Raw genomic sequence first — 20,459 nt, forward strand, 5'->3', positions numbered from 1 at the left:
TGTTCTCAAACCCTCCAGCTGTTTCTCACAATACACATTTCCAATTGTCAACCATGTCAGAGTCACTGTGTTAGGGGCTTTAATGATATGCTTTTGGTTAATATTCACAACCTCCTTGGAAAGGAGATATTGTCATCATCAGTTTACTCAGAGAGGAACACTACCGTCTCTGAGGTCCCCACTAGTAAGTGTCCAGAGCTCCCGTGCCCATCACAGTCTTAATACCCCTCCTTCTTGAACCACCAGTTGGCCGCTATACTCTATGCTTCATCCTAGTTCGAGTTAGGCCAACCTGCACCTGCCTTTCCTGCGTACCCTGTCCTCCTTGCCCCTGCCTCCCTTAATACCCTTCCCCAAACCCTCCTCACTACTGAACAATGTGCCATTTGAGCCCTGCTCAAGTTAGCTTCGACCTGATTTCCCTGATTTTATAAGCATCAGCTATTTTGGGAACTTCAAAATCTTCCCTTTTAGAGAAGATGGCCTGGGTTTTCCAGATATACTTTTGTACAGTTTGAATGCTTAATATGGAAATGTATTATTTTATTTTATTTTATTTTTTTTGAGATGGAGTTTTGTTCTTGTTGCACAGGCTGGAGTGCCATGGCGCAGTCTTGGCTCACTGCAAGCTCTGCCTCTTGGATTCAGCGATTTTTATGTCTCAGCCTCCTGAGCAGCTGGGATTACAGGCATCCACCACCACGCCTAGCTGATTTTTGCATTTTTAGTAGAGATGAGCTTCGCCACATTGACCAGGCTGGTTTTGAACTCCTGACCTCAAGTGATCCACCTGCCTCAGCCACCCAAAGTGCTGGGATTACAAGCATGAGCCACCACACCCAGCCTAATGTTTCTTCTTCTGTAGGAACACATCCAGGCTCATCTGGCCACACCAGATGATGTGTTCCTATAGAAATGCCTACGTGGAACTGCCCTGGGAGATGCTGGATGCCCGATGGCAATGCCAGGGAGCTCTGGGTCCAGGAGCCTCCACAGTTCACAGACGCATGCTCAGTATTTCTGGAACAATCAGAGACAGGGCTTCACCATGTTGGCCAAGCTGGTCTCGAACTCCTGAGCTTAAGCAATCCACCTGTCTTGGCCTCCCAAAGTACTGGGATTACAGGCGTGATTCACCGCACCAGGACAAAGATCCTTTTTCTTGTTCAAATAAACTTTGTTAAATTTAACTTGTCTAAGGTTTCTTTTTTTTTTCTTAACATACTTTAACTGCTGCACAAGTTTCCCTCATATGAATATGTCACATCTTAAGTAACCTTCCCTAATGGGTAGACATTTACGTTGTTTCAAATGTTACACCATTACAAACAATGCCACTATGACTATCCTTAACAACATCCTCTTGGGTTCAGGTGCAAGCGTTTCCCAGGGTTCAGAGAACAAATACAGAACACGTGCATTTTTATCTGGGACAGACACTGCTCCAATGTGACCCATCTGGTCCCCAGTTCCCCAGCCTTACTTGGCAAAGAGGGATTTCAGGGCTGACAGCAGGCCGCAGGTCCCCAGGCCATTGGTGAATCTGACGCATCTGTCAACGGCTGCAGACGCCAGACCAAACAGCTTGTTCACAGAGTGGCTCAGCTCCTGCACACAGTCAATCACTTCCCCATGCTCCTGGTCAGCAAATACAGACAAATAAAGCTGCATTAGGCTTTAGAACAGACAATGTCGAGATAGGGGAAGACCTCCAAGCCCTCTCATCTGTAGTAAAATCACTTAATAACGATGTCAGAAATATAGTCCCAACCTTTGAACGCTTCTCTAGAGCCTGAATCAAAGGAGAACAGTCTAAGTCATCAGTGGGATCATGGAAATTCACTCCTGGCAGAAAAACATGATCGAATGTCTGTCTACTTGATCCTAATGTTTTTCATTGCTTTCCTCTTTTTCTGTGATTATTAAGATGGCATCTCTCCCTCTGGCTCTCGAGCTAGGATTCAAATTCTCCTTATCAGATGCTCCAAAGAATGTAGCAAAAGGGGGCTGGGTGCGGTGGTTCAAGCCTGTAATCCCAGTACTTTGGATGGCAGACGTGGGCAGATTGCTCGAGCCCAGGAGTTTGAGACCAGCCTGGTCAACATGGCGAAACCCCATCTCTACAAAAAATTAGCCTGGCGTGGTGACGTGCACCTATAGTCCCAGCTACTGGGAAGCTGAGGTGGGAGGATCGCTTGAGCCTGGGAGATCAAGGTTGAAGTGAGCTGTGATTGTGCCACTGCACTCCAACCTGGGCACCACTGGACTCCAACCTGGATGACAGAGCAAGACCCTCTCAAAAAAATAAAAATAAAAAATAAGGCAAAAGGAAAATGCTTCCTTCCTTCAGGGGCAAGTATGGCACTGAAGTGCAATAGACTTTCTAGATATATCCCCAGAAAACAAGAAAATGGTAAGAGGCAGTAGATTTGAACTACTATAAGATCAATTCTGAAATATCAATGCACCTCATGCTAGACAACCTTATGACTTGAAAACAAAATAATATTTGAAATGGAAATGGCCTCAGTTCCACCTCTGGTACCCACATAGTGAACCTGCCCCTGCAGCATTGCCCTTGAGTGCTAAGATCCTGTGCCCATTTGCATGTCTTCCTTAAACAAAAGACTGCCTTAGTAAGAAATTACTAAACGAGGGAGATAATCAACTTATCCCCCAAAAGATGTAAGCCTCTCACTTTGTTAAACCTTCATTGGGGATTTTAGATAGAAAACTAGGGCCCAGCAGGGTGGCACATGCCTGTAATTCCAGTACTTTGGAAGCCCCAGGTGGGTGGGTTGCTTGAGTCCAGGAGTTTGAGACCAGCCTGGGCAACATGTCAAAACCGTCTCTATAAAAAATATACAAAAATGAGCCAGGCGTGGTGGTGCGTGCCTGGAGTCCCAGCTACTCAGGAGGCTGAGGCAGGAGGATCACTTGAGCCCAGGAGATCAAGGCTGCAGTGAGCTGTAATCGCACCACTACACTCCAGCCTGGGCAGCAGATGGAGACCCTGTCTCAATCCATCAATCAATAGAAAATTGGTAGCAAATACACGGTCTCATTTTACACTGGGATTACAAGAGCCCACAAGTGCTTAAAGACCGTATTTCAGCACCCCGGATCACAACCCCCAGCCCTCTCCCAGATGTGGCCAACAGCCTGGCTAACAGAATGCTTCCTCAGTGGCCCCAGGACACACTACGACTTTACCAAAGGCACGGCGCTTATCTGGATGAGGAGGTTGCTCTCTTCCATGTTGCCATACTTCAGCTGGTAGGGTTTGTATGGATCATACACAGCATCCACCAGCTCCGTGACTTTTACCAGATTGTGTTCATCTTTAGGGAATCAGAAATGTAAAACCATAATGAATAAAGAATCTGAAATTAACTGTGGGAAAGCAACAATCAAGAGGCGCTCTACTAGAACTTTCCCCGTTTGATCTCCAGAGGGGACTACATTTTGTTAAGCAGCTTTTATCATTCATGGAAGCTTCTCCTACAATCAGTTCAGCAAATATCTGGATAAATTTGGGCTTTGCACATTGTTTGCCTAAAGCACTATTAAAGACACCAGCCCCCTGAATCCCATGACCCATCACGGATAAGAATCCCTTCAAAAGATAACCCTCATTGGCCGGGCGCGGTGGCTCACGCCTGTAATCCCAACACTTTGGGAGGCCGAGGCGGGCAGATCAACTGAGGTCAGAAGTTCGAGACCAGCTTGACCAACATGGAGAAACCGAAACACTGTCTCTACTAAAAATACAAAATTAGCTGGGCATGGTGGCACATGCCTGTAATCCCAGCTACTCGGGAGGCTGAGGCAGGAGAATCACTTGAACCCAGGAGGCAGAAGTTGTGGTGAGCTGAGATCACACCATTGCACTCCAGCCTGGGCAACAAGAGCGAGACTCCATCTCAAAAAAAAATAAATAAATAACCCTCATCAAGGTCAGGTTCAAGAATTGCCACAGAGGCCGGGCGCGGTGGCTCACACTTGTAATCCCGGCACTTTGGGAGGCCGAGGTGAGCGGATTACTTGAGGTCAGGAGTTTGAGACCAAGCCTGGCCAATATTGTGAAACCCCGTCTCTACTAAAAATACAAAAAAAATTTAGCTGGGCATGGTAGCACGCACCTGTGGTCCCAGCTACCTGGGAGACTGAGGCAAGAGAATTGCTTGAACCCGGCAAGCAGAGATTATACCACTGCACTCCAGCCTGGGCGACAGAGCGAGACTCTGTCTCAAAACAAAAACAAAAAACAAAAGGATACCCCATAGGCCAGGCATTCCAAAAATTCCTACGTTCAACCACATAAAAATGTAAAACGCTGTATCCGAATGTAAATGTGCATATTCTACAACACAGTAATTCAATTCCTGAAAATCATCTCAAAGAAATCAACAAATACACAGAGATAGAAGGATGTTCATGGAAACACGGCTCAGAATCAGAAAGCTTTGGACACAGTCTCAACAGGGGATTAGTAAATGTAATAGCCTACTTACTGGTATCCTCACATCCTTCTGGCCCCCTCCTTCAGCTCGTTTTATTATTACTTCTACAGCCTTATCCTCCTTCCCTCTTCCTCTAGCTCCCAGCCTTCTCTCAGTTCCTAAAAGCTTCCTTCTGTTCCCATGCTGATCCTCTGTCTGGAAGGACCGGCTTCGTCCCTTCCCCTCTCCATCTAGTTAACTCCTACTTCTCCTTCAATACTCACTCAGCTAAAGTCTGCTGCTCTTGATTGCTGGCACCAATTTTACAAGGTTTTGTAGAGACTAGGTAAAGTAATGTGGGTCTAACGTGGTAATAATCAAATCTGCACATGTATAGAATCCAAAGTGTTATGTCTTTTTTCTTTTTCTTTTTTCTTCGAGACAGGATCTCACTCAGTTCCCCAGACTAAGGTGCAGGGGTCCAACCATAGGTCACCACTGCCTTGGCCTCCCAGGCTCAAGAGATCTCCCCACCCCAGCCTCCTGAGTAGCTAATACTACAGGTGTGTGCCACTATACCTGGCTAATTTTTTTTGTTTGTTTTCGTAGAGATGAGGTCTATGTTGCCAGAGCTGATCTTAAACTCCTGGACTCAAATGACTCCCCCACCTTGGCCTCCCAAAGTGCTGAGATTACAGGTGCGAGCCCCCATGCCTGGCCCAAAATGCTGTTTCTGAATGGTGGGTTGAGAATGATTTCTTTTTCCTTCCTTGTTTTTTCCTAGATTTTTCTATAATGATAAAGTCAAACTAAATTTTTTAAAATTTACTTTATATTGCATAATCTTTTATATTTTGAATTGTATTAGGTACATATATTAACTATTAAAATAATACAAAAAATGTTAAAGGTAAAATTAAAAGTTAGGCAATATATTTACAACATATTTGATAAACAATGGTAAAAATTCCTCACTATATAAGGCTCTTTCAGGAATATGCACCAAATTTGTAACAGTGGTTAAAGTGGGATTATAGGAGAGTTATTTTGTGTCACAGATTTCTATATCATTAATTCTTATAATACATATTTTGTTGCTTTTTATAATATATTTAATAATATATTACTTTAAATAAATTGCTCTTACAAATTAACCAGAAATAGGTTAAACTCCCAAACAGAATAACAGGCTAAAGAATAAGCAATTCAAAAGAGAAAAGATACTTTTTATCATGTAACTTTCAAACTTGCTAATAACCAAAGTGAAAAACTAAAATGATATATCAGTAATTGTCTAAGAACCTGGCAATGACAGGAGAAAAAAAGAATCTAGTGCTGGTGAGTGGATGGGAACACAGGCACCTTCATTCACTACTGATAAATACAAAAACAGGTCTAAAGAACAAAATGTGTCAGGAGGCTGAGGAAGGAGAATGGCATGAATCCACGTGCAGTGAGCCGAAATCGCACCACTGCACTCCCGCCTGGGCAACAGAGCGAGACTCCATCTCAAAAAAAAAAAAAAAAGAACAAAATGTGACAAGTATCTTCAAATTTTTCATTTCTGAGCAACTGCAAATTTAAACTTATCCTAAGGAATAATCGGGGCTAGGCTCAAAAACGAATGTATAAAACAGTTCATTATAGTTTTATATATCATAGTGATTAAAAATGGTAGTAAATTGGCCAGGTGTGGTAGCTCACACCTGTAATCCCAGCACTTTGAGGCCAAGGCAGGAGAATCACTTGAGCCTAGGAGTTTGAGATCAGCCTGAGCAAAATAGGAAGACCCTGTCTCTACAAAAAATTTTAAAAAATGAGTCAGCCTTGGTGGCATGTGCCTGTGGTCTCAACTACTCAGGAGACTGAGTTCAGAGAATCGCTTGAGCCCAGAAGGTTCAAGGCTACAGTAAGCTGTGATAGTGTCACTGCACTCTAACCTGGGCAACAGAGCAAGACCCTGTCTCAAAAAAACAAAAAAAAATAAAGACAACAAAACTATGTCTTAGGAAAACATTTAATGACATAAGAAAATGCTCATTATATTATTTTGAGCATTTCAAAAAATGAAAATATAAGACTGTCTACAACCAATATTTTAAGATATTTTGTATATATTATATAACATATTATTACATGTAAATATATAAAAGTATATAATATATTTAATATATATTATGTATTTATTACATAATGTTTATACGGTAGATATTAAGCATTTATATTAATATTTGTGAACAACGTATATTTATATTTGTATTACCAGAAGCAAATAATGTTGGTGGCTCTGACTGATGAGTTTATGGATTGTTCTTGTTCTCTTTATATTTTTATTTTTGTGTGTGTTTCCAAAGAATTTTTAAGTTAAAAGAAAAACTAAAACCCTTTTGGAAAACCTCAGGGAGAATCATTAGTAATCTAGGTCAGGTGTGGTGGCTCACGCCTGTAATCTCAGCACTTTGGGAGGCCAAGATGGGCGGATTGCTTGAGGTAAAGAGTTTGAGACCAGCCTGGCCAACATGGTGAAACCTCATCTCTACTAAAAATACAAAAAAATTAGCCAGGTGTGGTAGTGTGTGCCTGTAATCCCAGCTACTCAGAAGGCTGAGGCAGGAGAATTGCTTGAACCTGAGAGGCAGAGGTTGCAGTGAGCCAAGATCACGCCACTGCACTCCAGCCTGGGCAACAAAGCAAGTCTCTGTCTCAAAAAAAAAAAAAAAAAGAAATCTAAAGTCCCAGCCGGGCATGGTGGCTCACACCTGCTGTAATCCCAGCACTTCAGGAGGCTGAGGCGGGTCGATCACCTGAGGTCACGAGTTCGAGACCAGCCTGGCCAACATGGCGAAACCCCATCTCTACTAAAAAATACAAAAATTAGCCTGGTGTGGTGGCACACACCTGTAGTCCCAACTACTCAGGAGGCTGAGGCAGGAGAATTGTTTGAACCCAGGAGGTGGAGGTTACAGTGAGCCAAGATCTCCAGCCTGGGCGAGAGTGAGACTCGTCCCATGGCTGACTAGCAAAGCACTTCCAGATCTGTCTCAAGGGTAGTTCTCTTCCCCACTACATCCATCCCCAGGGGAAGGATGCGGCCATTCCTTGCTCCACCTTCGTCCCACTGTGCTGCGGCAACTCGCCTTAGCCCAGCTCTCTCAACTCTCCTTAGCCACTTCCACAAAGGCATCACGGTCCCTTGGAAGCTTCCCCATCCACTGGGCCTTTCCCATAACTAAGGCCTGACCTGTGAGCATGCCTAAAACACCGATGAGTCATCAGGAATCCGAACAATAAATACACTCCCTGGAACGTATGAGGCAATTATACACAAATGTAATTAAAGAGAGAATAACTATTAAATAAACCAAGTCAGTGACACACAGCCGCCGAACAGTAGAACAAGGCCTTCCTGAAGCAATTTCCTGATTTGACGGCAACATGCGTCACGGGGTCTGTGTTCTTTAAAAATTTATGAAGCTTTTAACATAGACGGCAAAGAGCTTAGAGAGCATCACACACCAGGCACTGTTTACCCAAATGGGAGTAAGGGGTGCTCTGCTCTCAGTCGACCACCGGGGAAAGCCCATTTTCTCTACAACCACCTGTAGTCCTAACACAGCTCCCCTGCCCTGGGACACTTGCTGTTGCTCCTTCAAAAAGCCCCTGTAGGCTGGGCACAGTGGTTCATGCCTGTAATGCCAGCACTTTGGGAGGCCAAGGCGGGCAGATCACCTGAGGTCAGGAGTTCGAGACCAGCCTCAACATGGAGAAACCCAATCTCTACTAAAAATACAAAATTAGGCATGCAGGCGTGGTGCTGCATGCCTGTAATTCCAGCTACTTGGGAGGCTGAGGCAGGAGAATTGCTTGAACCTAGGAGGCGGAGGAGGCAGAGGTTGCGGTGAGCCGAGATCGCACCATTGTCCAGCCTGGGCAACAAGAGCGAAACTCCATCTCAAAAAAAAAAAAAAAAAAAAAAAAGCCCTTGTAGCCTATTTGTTCTCTAAAACTGACTTTTGAGGTTGAACTGTCTGAGGCTTTGTGATGACTTCAAAGGATAAGCACACTTGCCTCCTGGTGTAATCTGCCGCCAACTCTTTGCCATAACATCTACCTGCCTCACTGCGATGCCTCTTTTATATCCCAAGCCCCGCAGAGGTGTCCATCACTTCCCCGGAGCATGTCAGGCACCCAGGCAGCACTGGAGCCAGGTAAAGATCTTAAACAACTATTTCCTTGATGGCAATGTTTTTTCATGGAAAAGCCCTCCACATCTGCTGAGAAGGAAAACACCGATCCCTTCCATTTCTGTAAAATCAGTCATCTGAAAAGGCAAACAAATCCAGGCCCCAGAAGCTTCAGAAAGAGTGAGTAAAGACAAGCTAGAGAACTGGCAGGAAGGAATGTTTACGTAGGTGGGGGAGCAGTGCCATCTCCAAGCCCTTGGCGAAGTGGGCGGTGGCATCGTAGAACTCCAGCAGCCTGGTGAGCTCCTGCTCGGGCCCTGCCCTCTCCACGCCGTTGCTGAGGCAGGAGGGCAGCGAGGGCATGAGGGCCTCCAGGGTCTGAATCAGCAGCACCATTACCACCTCGTGGGGCTTCTGGAAAACCTGCAATGAGAGAGGGGTGTACCTGCCTTAGCACATAGAGCCAAATAGGAGCCTATCTTTTTTAAAAAACTTTTTTGAGATGCCAGGCATGGTGGCTTATGCCTGTAATCCCAGCACCTTGGGAGGCCGAGGCAGGTGGATCACTTGAGGCCAGGAGTTCAAGACCAGCTTGGCCAACATGGCGAGACCCTGTCTCTACTAAAAATACAAAAATTAGCGGGGTGTGATGGCGCATGCCTGTAATCCCACCTATTCGGGAAGCAGAGGCAGGAGAATCACTTGAACCCGGGAAGCGCAGGTTGCAGTGAGCCAAGACTGTGCCACTGCACTCTAGCCTGGGTGACAGAGCGAGACTCTGTCTCAAAAAAATAAAAATTAAAATTAAAAATTAAAAACTTTTTTGAGACAGGGTCTCACTCTGCCACCCAGGCTGAAGTGCAGTGGTATAATCATAGCTCACTGCAGGCTTTAACTCCCAGGCTCAAGTGATCTTCCCATCTTAGCCTCCCAAGTAGCTGATACTACAGGAGCACTACCACACCTGACTAATTTTTTATTTTATTTTATTTTTTTGTAGAGACGGGGTCTCACTATGTTGCCCGGGCTAGTCTCAAACTCCTAGCCTCAAGCCATCCTCCTTCCTCAACTTCCCAAGGTGTTAGGATTACAGGTATGAGCCACATCACCTTTTAAAGAAGTATAACTTTTAAAGAAGCTGTCTCCTCGGTCATCTCAAAAGGATCTCCCCTGATAGATGAAAAGTGGTCTAGTTTAGAGCTATAAGCCCAAAGTTTTCCTCATGGCAAATGTGAACATGCTCAGAAAGTAAACTGGCAAGACTTGGAACTTGCAACTTGCCTGGAACAACTGGCAAGTTCATGTCTATCAGTGGCTCCAAGTGTCTAGCTATTTTCAAATCTAACGAACACATTCATGTGGCATTTTTTTGATGGTCGCCAAAAATTAACTAGAGAGAGAACTATGGGCCAGGTGTGGCGGCTCATGCCTGTAATCCCAGCACTTTTGGAGGCCTAGCTAGGTGGATTACTTGAGGTCATGAGTTCGAGACCAGCCTGACCAACATGGTCAAACCCCGTCTCTGCTAAAAACACAAAAAAATTAGCTGGGCATGGTGGTGCACGACTGTAATCCCAGCTACTTGGAAGGCTGAGGCAGGAGGATTGCTTGAACCTGGTAGGCAGAGATTGCAGTGAGCTGAGATGTTGCCACTGCACTCCAGCCTAGGTGACAGAGCAAGACTCTGTCTCAAAAAAAAAGAAACAAAGAAAAGAAAAGAACTATAAACCAACATGCCTTATGAATACACATGCAAACATCTTCAAGAAAACACTAGTAAGCTGAGTTCAGCAGCATATTAAAAAACATTGTACACCATGACCAAGTAGGATTCACCCAGCAATGTGAGGATGGTTAAACTAAACAAAAATGAATCAAGGCTGGGCACAGTGGTGGCTCAGCCCTGTAATCCCAGCACCCGGGAGGCCAAAACAGGAGGATCACTTGAAGTTAGGAATTTGAGACCAGCCTCAAAAAATAAAAATATTATAAATCTCTAATTTTTTAAAATCAATCAATGTAATACACATTAACAGAATGAAGGGAAAATACATGATCATCTCAATTAATGCAGAAAATATATTTGACAAAATTCCATACCCTTCATGAGAAAAACACTAAACTAGGAATAGAAGGAAACTTCCTCCACATAATAAAGGCCATATATGAAAACCCACAGCTAACGTGATACCCGATGTAAGAGATTGAAAGCTTTTCACCTAAGAACAGGAACAAGATAAGGATGCCTGCTTTTGCCACTCTATTCAACAAAGAACCAGAAGTCCTAGCCAGAGCAATTGGACAAAAAAAAAAAAAAGAAAGAAAGAAAAGGCATCCAAATTGAAAACAAGAGTTATCTCTGTTCACAGATGACATTATTTTATGTGTAGAAAATCTTAATCCACAAAATACTTTTAGAGTTAATAAACAAACTCAGGACAAGTGCAGAGTGGCTCATGCCTCTAATCCCAACACTTTGGGAGGCTAAGGTGGGAGGATCGCTTGAGCCTAGGAGTTTGGGCAACAAAGCAAGATCCTGTCTCTACAAAAAATGTTCAAAAATTAGCCAGGTGTGGTGGTGTGCACCTGTAGTCCCAGCTACTCGGGAGGCTGAGGTGGGAGAATCACCTGAGCCCAGGAAGTAGAGGCTGCAGTGAGCTGAGATTGCACCACTGCACTCCAGCCTGGGCGAAAGAGCAAAATTCTGTTGCAAAAAAGCAAACAAACAAACAAAAAACAACCAGGCTAGGCACGGTGGCTCACGCCTGTAATCACAGCAGTTTGGGAGGCCAAGATATGGTGGTGGGCACCTGTAATCCCAGCTACCTGGGAGGCTGAGGCAGAGAATTGCTTGAACCCAGGAGGTGGAGGTTGCAGTGAGCTGAGATAGCGCCCCTGCACTCTAGCCTGGGCAACAGAGCGAAACTCTGTCTCAAAAGAAAAAAAAAAAACAAAAAACAGCTAAACTGCTGAGGACTCTCCAATTTGTGTTTCTTCCAACCACCTACTGGATGTCACCACTAGGATGCGTCACTCTCACTTGGAATTTAAAAGCAGTCAGAATTGGAATTCATTCTTTTGCCACTGACCTCCCCAGACCTGCTTCCTCCAATTTCTGTTTCTGTCAGTAACATCTCCATTCAACCAGGATGAAAACCGCCCTCTGACTCTCTGTTCTTGTGGTCCATTCATCAGTTACCAGGTCCTAACAACTGTTCATTCTTCTTGAACTTCAACATTTCCATCACCATCCTCTACCAAAGGTTCTTACCTGTCTCCAGCATAGCCTCATCAGTTCACCCTCTAGACCACCACCAAATTCGTTATTTTTAAATGTTATTTTTAAAATTCAAGGCCTAGCACGGTGGCTCACACCTGTAATCCCAGCACTTTGGGAGGCCGAGGTGGGCAGAGCGCTTGAGGCCAGGAGTTCGAGACCAGCCTGCGCAACATGGTGAAACCCTGTCTCTACTAAAAAATACAAAAATTAGCCGGGCATGGTGGCATGCACCTGCAGTCCCAGCTACTCCAGAGGCTGCAGAATGAGAATCACTTGAACCAGGGAGGAGGAGTTTGCAGTGAGCCCAGATCGTGCCATTGTACTCCAGCCTGACCAACATAGTGAAACCCCATATCTACTAAAAATACAAAAAAAAAAAATTAGCCGGGTTTGGTGGCACACGCCTGTAATCCCAGCTACTCAGGAGGCTGAGGCAGGAGAATTGCTTGAACCCAGGAGGCAGAGGTTGCAGTGAGCCAAGATCATGCCATTGCACTTCAGCCTGGGTGACAGAGCAAGACTCCCTTTCAAAAAAAACTGCTACAACTCAATAATAAAAAGGCAAATAACCTGTTTTTTTTTTTTTAATGGACAAAAGACCTGAATAGACATTTCGCAAAGGAAGATGCACAAATGGCCAATAAGCACGTGAAAAGTTCCTCAACATCCTTAGTCATCAGGGAAATGCAAATAAAAACCATGATGAGATACTACTACACACCCACCAGCATGGCTAAAATTAAAGAGAATGTCAACACCTAATTTTGGCAAGGATGTGGAACAACCAGAACTCTCACAGACTGTGTAGGAGTGGAAAAAGTACAACCACTTTGAGCAAAGTGGTTGTTTCTTTTCCTTTTTTTTGTGGGGGACAGAGTCTCACTCTGTCGCCCAGGCTGGAGTGCAATGGTGCGATCTTGGCTCACTGCAACCTCCACCTCCCAGGTTCAAGCGATTCTCCTGCCTCAGCCTCCTGAGTAGCTGGGATTACAGGCATCTGCCACCATGGCTGGCTAATTTTTTGTATTTTTGGTAGAGACGGGCTTTCACCATGTTGGCCAGGCTGGTCTCGAACTCCTGACTTCAGGTTATCTGCCCACCTCGGCCTCCCAAAGTGCTGGGATTACAGGCATGAGCCACCACGCCCAGCCATCTTTCTTTTTTTTTGAGACAGGGTCTCACTCTGTCGCCCAGACTGGAGTGCAGTAGAGCAATCATGGCTCACTGAAGCCTCAACTTCCCAGGCTCAGGTGATCCTCCCACCTCAGCCTCCTGAGTTGCTGAGACTACAGGCATGTGCCACCACGCCCAGCTAATTTTTGTATTTTCTGTAGAGACAAGATTTTGCCATATTGCCCAGGTGGGTCTCAAACTTCTGGGCTCAAGCAATCCTCCTGCCTTGGCCTCCCAAAGTGCTGAGATTACAGGTGTGAGCCACCACGCCTGGCTGGGCAGTTTCTTACAAATCTAAACATACACCTACGCTTTGACCCTGCAATTCCACTCCTAGGTATTTACCCAAGAGATGGGAAGATGTGTCTACAAAAAAAACCTACAGAACAATATTCAAAGCACCTTTATTCATAATTGCCCAACACTGGAAACATACCAAGGGTCTACCAGTAAGAAGTGTCAACAGGCTAGGTGCAGTGGCTCACACTTGTAATCCCAGCACCTTTGGGAGGCCGAGGCAGGCGGATCACCTGAGGTCAGGAGTTCGAGACCAGCCTGGCCAGCATGAAGAAACCCCGTCTCTACTAAAAATACAAAAATTAGCTGGGCATGGTGGTGTGTGCCTGTAATCCCAGCTACTCACGGGGCTGAGGCAAGACAATCACCTGAACCTGGGAGGCGGAGGTTGCAGTGAGCCGAGATCGTGCCACTGCACTCCAGCCTGGGCAACAACAGCAAAATTCCGTCTCAAAAAATAAAAGTGTAAACAAACAGGTATATTCACACCATGTAACAGTATTCAGCAACAGAAAGGAACAAACTAGTGATACACACAACACGAGCAAATCTCAAAAACACGCTGAGTGAAAGAAGCCTACAAAAGATGAAATGCTGTCTGATTCCATCTAGGTGAAATTCTAGAACACATTAAACTAACTTATGATGGAAAAAATCAGGGCAGTGGTTGCCTTAAGGGTGCTGGTGCACACACCAACTGGGAAGGAGCATGAGGGAACTTTCCAGGGTGATGGTGATATGGATGTTCTGGATCCTGAAAGGGGATTAGGTTACCCAGGTATTTGTAGTTGTCAAATGAATGGGATGGCATATTTAAGTTCACTATGGCTGGGTGCAGTGGTTCACTCCTGTAATCCCAGCACTTTGGGAGGCGTGCAGCCCAACAGTGGGAGGATCATTTGAGCCCAGGAGTTCAAGACCAGCTTGGGCAACATGGCAAAACCCTGTCTCCACAAAAAATACAAAAGTTAGTTGGGTGTGGTGGCGCGCACCTGTAGTCCCAGTACTCAGGAGGCTGAGAGGGGAGGATCACCTGAGCCCAGGGAGGTCAAGGCTGCAGTGAGCCATGATCATGCCACCGTACTCCAGCGGGGAATATAGGGCAAGACCCTGTTTCAGAAAAAAAAAAAAAAAGATCGTATTTCACAACTTTACCTAAAAAAATGTAAGTAAACATCGAACTCTAGTTAATAATATGTATGGTCTGAAGTGAATGAAGTTCGCAACTTACTCCATTTTTTTTTTTTTTTTTGAGATGGATTCTCGCTCTGTTGCCCAGGCTGGAGTGCAGTGGCACAATCTTGGCTCACAGCAACCTCCATTCCCAGGTTCAAGCGATTCTCCTGCCTCAGCCTCCCGAGTAGCTGGGATTACAGGTGCCTGCCACCACGGCTAGCTAATTTTGTATTTTTAGTAGAGATGGGGTTTCACCATGTTAGCCAGGCTGGTCTCGAATTCCTGACCTCAGGTGGTGTTCCTGCCTCGGCCTCCCAAAGTGCTGGGATTACAGGTGTGAGACACCACACCCAGTCTTGTAACTTGTTCTGAAATTAGTAAAAAAAAATAAGATGATTGACTGGGCACTTTGGCTCACGTCTGTAATCCTAGCACTTTGGGAGGCTTAGGCGGGAAGATCACTTGAGCCCAGGAGTTCAGCACCAGCCTGGGCAACATAGTGAGACCCCATTTCTGTTTAATTTAATATTTTTATATAAAAAAAGAATACAAATAAAAATAATTTTAAAAAATAAGATGGATTAATGAACAGACAGAGACAGGGATAGAGGGGCAGATTTGCAATAAAGCAAATAGAGCAAAATGCACACTGTACAACGTAGGAGGTGGCTACATGGGTATTCACTGTACAATTCCTTCAACATTTTTATATAGTGGAAATTTCTCATATGAAAATGCTAAGGGGAAAAATCTGAAGGAGACACATGTGCCCTGGCTCCTGTGTGCTATACCGACCTTCAGGAGGGGACAGCCCAGCTATTATGCTTACTTACATCCTGAAAAGAAAATGGGCCACAGGCCAACAGTATAAATCAGCAGAAACTCATGTCTCCCAAAATCTAGGATGAGGCCCAAAGAGAAGTCTGAGAAGTCTAATTCTTTTTCTTAGATGACGAAAGGCATTCGTATGTATGGACATGAACTGTTTTTATCCTTTTGATACAAGAAGTAGTAGAAGAGGCAAGAACACATGAATAATTTTTTTCTTGGCCGGGCACAGTGGCTCATGCCTGTAATCCCAGCACTTTTGGAGGCCAAAGTGGGTGGTCATTTGAGGTCAGGAGTTCGAGACCAGCCCAGCCAACATGGTGAAACCTCATCTGTACTAAAAACACAAAAATTAGCTGGGCATGTTGACGGATGCCTGTAATCCCAGCTACTCAGGAGGCTGAGGCAGGAGAATCGTTTGAACCAGAGAGGTGGAGGTTGCAGGGAGCCGAGATTGTGTCCCTGCACTCCAGCCTGGGTGACAGAGCAAGACTCTGTCCGAAGAAAAAAAAAAAAAAAAGAAATATTCTTCATAAGAAAAATAAAATAAAGTTAGGCATGGTGGCTCATGCCTGTAATCCCAGCACTTTGGGAGGCCAAAGTGGGAGGATTACTTGAGGCCAGGAATTGGAGACCAGCCTGGGCAACACAGTGAGATCCTTATCTCTACAAAAAAAAATTTTTTTAATTAGCCAGGCATTCTGGCACACACGTGTATTCCTAGCTACTTGAAAGGCTAAGGCAGGAGGACAGCTTGAACCCAGGAGGCCGAGGCTGCAGTGAGCCATGATCATGCCACTGCACTCTAGCCTGCATGGCAGAGCAAGACTCTGTCTCAAACAAAACAAAACAAAATCCTAAGAATGAATTAGGTTAGTTCAAGGAAAAAGAACAAGGATGGAGAAAAGTGCTTTAACCAACAACTTGAATGACATGACCTGGTATAAGGAATTCTCTCCAACCTTAGTCAACTTCATTCCAGCAAATGACTGATGAACATCTGAAGAGTGATTCACAACCATTGTAAAAAATAAAATATGGGGAACGTGACACTAAACCACTTGTAGATGACCTGCTTCTAGGTTGGGGTTTCGTACATAGCAGAACAGCTCCCTCACTGCAATCTATTTCAATAGCTCTCTATCTGAGTACTATTGAAAATCGGCCCTCAACACAAGGGTTTGGAAAAAAAAAAAAGAAATAAGAAAAAAAGTAAACAAATAAAATAAGCCACACTAGAAACAGGCCCAGTAAGTCATTACTGCAAAGTAAGACAGGCTCTTCCCCTGCTTACAAGAGGTTCCACTGTGTCTCCCGTCTCAAGGCAAGAGAACAATGGTTTAAAACCTTTATGGCTGGAAATGCCTAGAGACTTGAGGAAAGTAAATGATGGAAAGTTGCCACTTGAAACAAAGTTCCTCTGTCTCTCCTCACTCCTAGTCAAGGGGTACCTTTAAAATTATCTCTTCCCCTACTTCTTGGTGTATCATGAGAACAAGGGAGACTCACTTCAGGTAGGTAAATTTTACCTGAAGTAAAGATAAAAACATTCCTGTTCATTCAAACACCACCTGACCAGGGGCCTCCTGCTTTTAGATGGGAAGAAAATGGTCTTCAGGAATTCCACAGGCTCCCTTGTTGGACAATAGGCGGCACTGTCACATTAGGTCCTATTTAAGTTATAGATAAGAGTGGTAAGAAGAGTTTCAGTGGAGACCTAAAGATTTCACTGACGTGGGTTTCTAAGCTTATCTTTTATTTTTAAACTTAAACCATTTAACTGGTTATCATTTTGTTTTTCTTTTGTTGTTGTTTGTTTGTTTGTTTGAGACAGTCTTGCTTGCTCTGTTGTCCAGGCTGAAGTGTAGTGGTGCGATCATAGTCACTGTGGCCTCCACCTCCTGGACGTAAGCAATCTTCCTGCCTCAGCCTCCTTAGTAATTGTGCCACCACACCTGGCTAACTTTTGCATTTTTTGTAGAGTTGGGGTTTCACCGTGTTGGCCAGGCTGGTCTCGAACTCCTAGGCTCAAACGATCCGCCCACTTCGACCTTCCAAAGTGTGGTGATTACAAGTGTAAGCCACCGCACCTGGCCTAACTGGTTATTTTTTAACCTCTTGAATGACAGCAACAAACGGGGAAGTTCTTTGAGCCGTGCTCTGCAGTTGAGGGTGGCCACTCCTGAGGCGGTCACCCATTCCCTTGTCACCACAGACTCTGTTCTCCCTAGAACAAAAATGAGCTGTTACCTGTGTAGCCCACTGGATTTGTGTGTGCCAAGCACCAAGCAAGGCATCATAGAGTCCAGTAAGCTGCCGGTCCAGGGGTAGGTCACTTTGACACAGCTCTTGCCAGGCTGCTAAAAGCTGCACCTGCAGAGACAGAACAAAGGGAATCTTATTGGGTACGTCAACATAGATTGCCTGCGAACACTGCCCTGCCCTGCTACCCAGAGTAATCACGGATTGCTCAATGGGCTCACTGGGCAGCCCAGCGAGGTCCATCCACTTCAAAGAAAGGCAGGAAAAAAAAAACCATTTGCAGTTATCTGCACTGATTCACAGCTTTAATCTGTCACCCGGTGGATGTGATCCTCTCTCCATTTATCCTGCCCTAAAAACATGTAATGTGCAACCACTTGGCACACCATCACTCTTCTGAATAGACGTCAGGGCAAGAGCGGGCAGACGTGTGTGTTTAAGCTTCATGTCCTAACATCACTGCTTAAAAGACACAGAGCACTGGACTTGAAGGAATTAAGGTCAGTTCAGGAAGCTGTCAAGTTTTTTGGCAATCTAACTTCAGCAAACCTAGAAAACATAAAATTCCAAGCCAAGTGGAGTGGCACGCGCCTGTAGTCCCAACTCCTCCCAAGGCTGAGACGGGAGGATCACTTGAGCCCAGGAGTTCAAGGCTGTAGTGCACCATGATTGGATCAGTGACTAGACATCGCACTCCAGGCTGGGCAAAATAGTGAAACCCTATCTCTAAAGAAAAAAAGAAAAAAAGAGAAATTCTTACTGCTTCCTGAGGGTGTAATAAAGCTTAAGACATAAATCTCCCTTAAAAGACAAAAATGAGAATAAATTAAAACAACGTTTCAAGTCTATAATGAATCCAGCTGTAAACAGAAAACAGAATGAAAACGGATAACTTTTTCCAACTGGTAATTAAACAAATCCATATGCTAGACCAAGAGCACCCCCTACTGGCTAACTAAGAGAAAAACAGCCAGAGGGCAAGGAGACAAATGTTCTTACCTTCTGAATTATGAACCTGCGATTCTGTGACCCAGAGTTATGAGCATTCCACAACTGCACAACTGTCATCACGCACAGCTTCTTACCTTGTGACACTTGTAGTAGTAGGCCAGGAGCTGGGGCATCCGGTCAATTTCAGTAAACACCTTCACAAATACTTTGGACTGATCTAAAGAACATACAATGTATATATACTGTTACCAGCCTTTCTGGTGCAGACATGAGAAAAAAGTCACCAGGATGAAGGTGGATATATGGAAGCTAGTATTCACAAGTTCCTGCCTAGATACTGAATTAACTCATGCATGAGGATCATAAATTTGAAAAATAAGCATGACTTGAAAACCAGATACTGCAGGGTATTGCCCGCTGTTCCTCACAGAATTCATATTTTAACATGATATTGAGAGGTTAGTTATGTCTTTGAAAATTCCTACTTCGATTATACCAGATGGGAACTTTAAAAAAGCAAACACACTGAACTTCTATATGTCAACATATCTGGTGGTTTGAGGAATAAGTAAATAATTTGGGCCGGTCGCGGTAGCTCATGCCTGTAATCCCAGCACTTTGGGAAGCTAAGGCAGGTGGATCACCTGAGGTCAGGAGTTCGAGACCAGCCTGGCCAACATGGTGAAACCCCATCTCTACTAAAAAAAAAAAAAAAAAAATTAGCTGAGCGTGGTGGTGCACACCTGTAATCCCAGCTCTTTGGGAGGCTGAGGCAGGAGAATTGGTTGAACCCGGGAGGCAGAGGTTGCAGTGAGCCAAGATCACGCCACTGCACTCCAGCCTGGCCGACAGAGCAAGACTCCGTCTAAAACAAAGCAAAACAAAAAAAAAAAAACATAAAATCAAATAATTTGATAACTATTAGCATTCCACACATAACAATGGATTCTAAGACCCAAGTTATGGGCTTAATATCAAGTAGTTTCTTACATATTTCCCTAAGGGCGGAGGAAATGACTGGGCAAAGCACTTGCTTCCAGGCTCACCACTGGACAGACAGGAAGGTGGGTTTCAGTGCAGTCTCTGAATAGTGTGCACAGCAGCGCCACCTCTGGCTCCCGTCCGCCCCCTTCTGGCCAAAACGTACATGCCACAGCCTTAGAACTATATCAAAAGGAAGGAAGGAAAAAAAAAAAAAGCCTTGAGCTAACAGGTCTCCAAACTTCTTATATTTGCTCTGTTCCCCTTCACTTCTGGGAAGCCCAATAAACTGCTGAGAAGGAAATGTTGTAACAGCAACCGCTGTGGGACACCCAGCTAAGCGCTGAGACCTGCCAGTGGAACTTGACTTAATGGGCAGAAATCCATGAGTTAGAAAACGAATATTTGCCTTTAAAATGCTTATTATTTTCATAAGAACACTTAAATAAATGAATCTTCCTGTTACACTTAAAATTATTCCATAGGCCGGGTGTGGTGGCTCACACCTGTAATCCCAGCATTTTGGGAGGCTGAGGTGGGAGGACTGTTTGAGCCCAGAAGTTCAAAAATGTCCTAGGCAACACAGGACCCCTCTACAAAAAATAGAAAAAATTAGCTGGGCGTGGTGTGCACCTGTAAACCCCAGGAGGCTGAGCTGGGAGTATCACTTGAGCCTGGGAGGACAAGGCTGCAGTGAACTGTGATCACATCACTGCACTTCAGCCTGGGTGACAGAGCAAGATTCTAGCTCAAAAAACAAAATTCTATAAATTGGGTTTGACCAGTGAGAAGCAAAAAAATTAATTAAAATAATTCTATAAAAAGTTGCTTCAGTGTATCAGCTGAATTCATTGGTTATATAAAATGAACTGGGCATGTATACTT

The 20,459-nt window shown here is 44.6% G+C and overlaps 1 protein-coding gene across 2 annotated transcripts in view; it reads right to left on the reverse strand.

Annotated features, from left to right (window-relative positions):
* LOC129015535 (conserved oligomeric Golgi complex subunit 7-like) overlaps positions 1 to 20,459 on the reverse strand; it is a 63,828-nt gene that overhangs the window by 26,693 nt on the left and 16,676 nt on the right. For both annotated transcript variants that reach the window (XM_054453668.2, XM_054453670.2), the window contains 5 exons: positions 18,728 to 18,810; positions 17,631 to 17,753; positions 8,851 to 9,049; positions 3,214 to 3,341; positions 1,484 to 1,638 (listed from right to left, as the gene is read on the reverse strand). In XM_054453668.2, the coding sequence (XP_054309643.1) occupies positions 1,484 to 1,638; positions 3,214 to 3,341; positions 8,851 to 9,049; positions 17,631 to 17,753; positions 18,728 to 18,810 (688 nt within the window). The remainder of the gene's footprint in view (positions 1 to 1,483; positions 1,639 to 3,213; positions 3,342 to 8,850; positions 9,050 to 17,630; positions 17,754 to 18,727; positions 18,811 to 20,459) is intronic.

Source organism: Pongo pygmaeus, chromosome 18 (genome assembly GCF_028885625.2).
Source record: "Pongo pygmaeus isolate AG05252 chromosome 18, NHGRI_mPonPyg2-v2.0_pri, whole genome shotgun sequence".
NCBI lineage: Eukaryota > Metazoa > Chordata > Mammalia > Primates > Hominidae > Pongo > Pongo pygmaeus.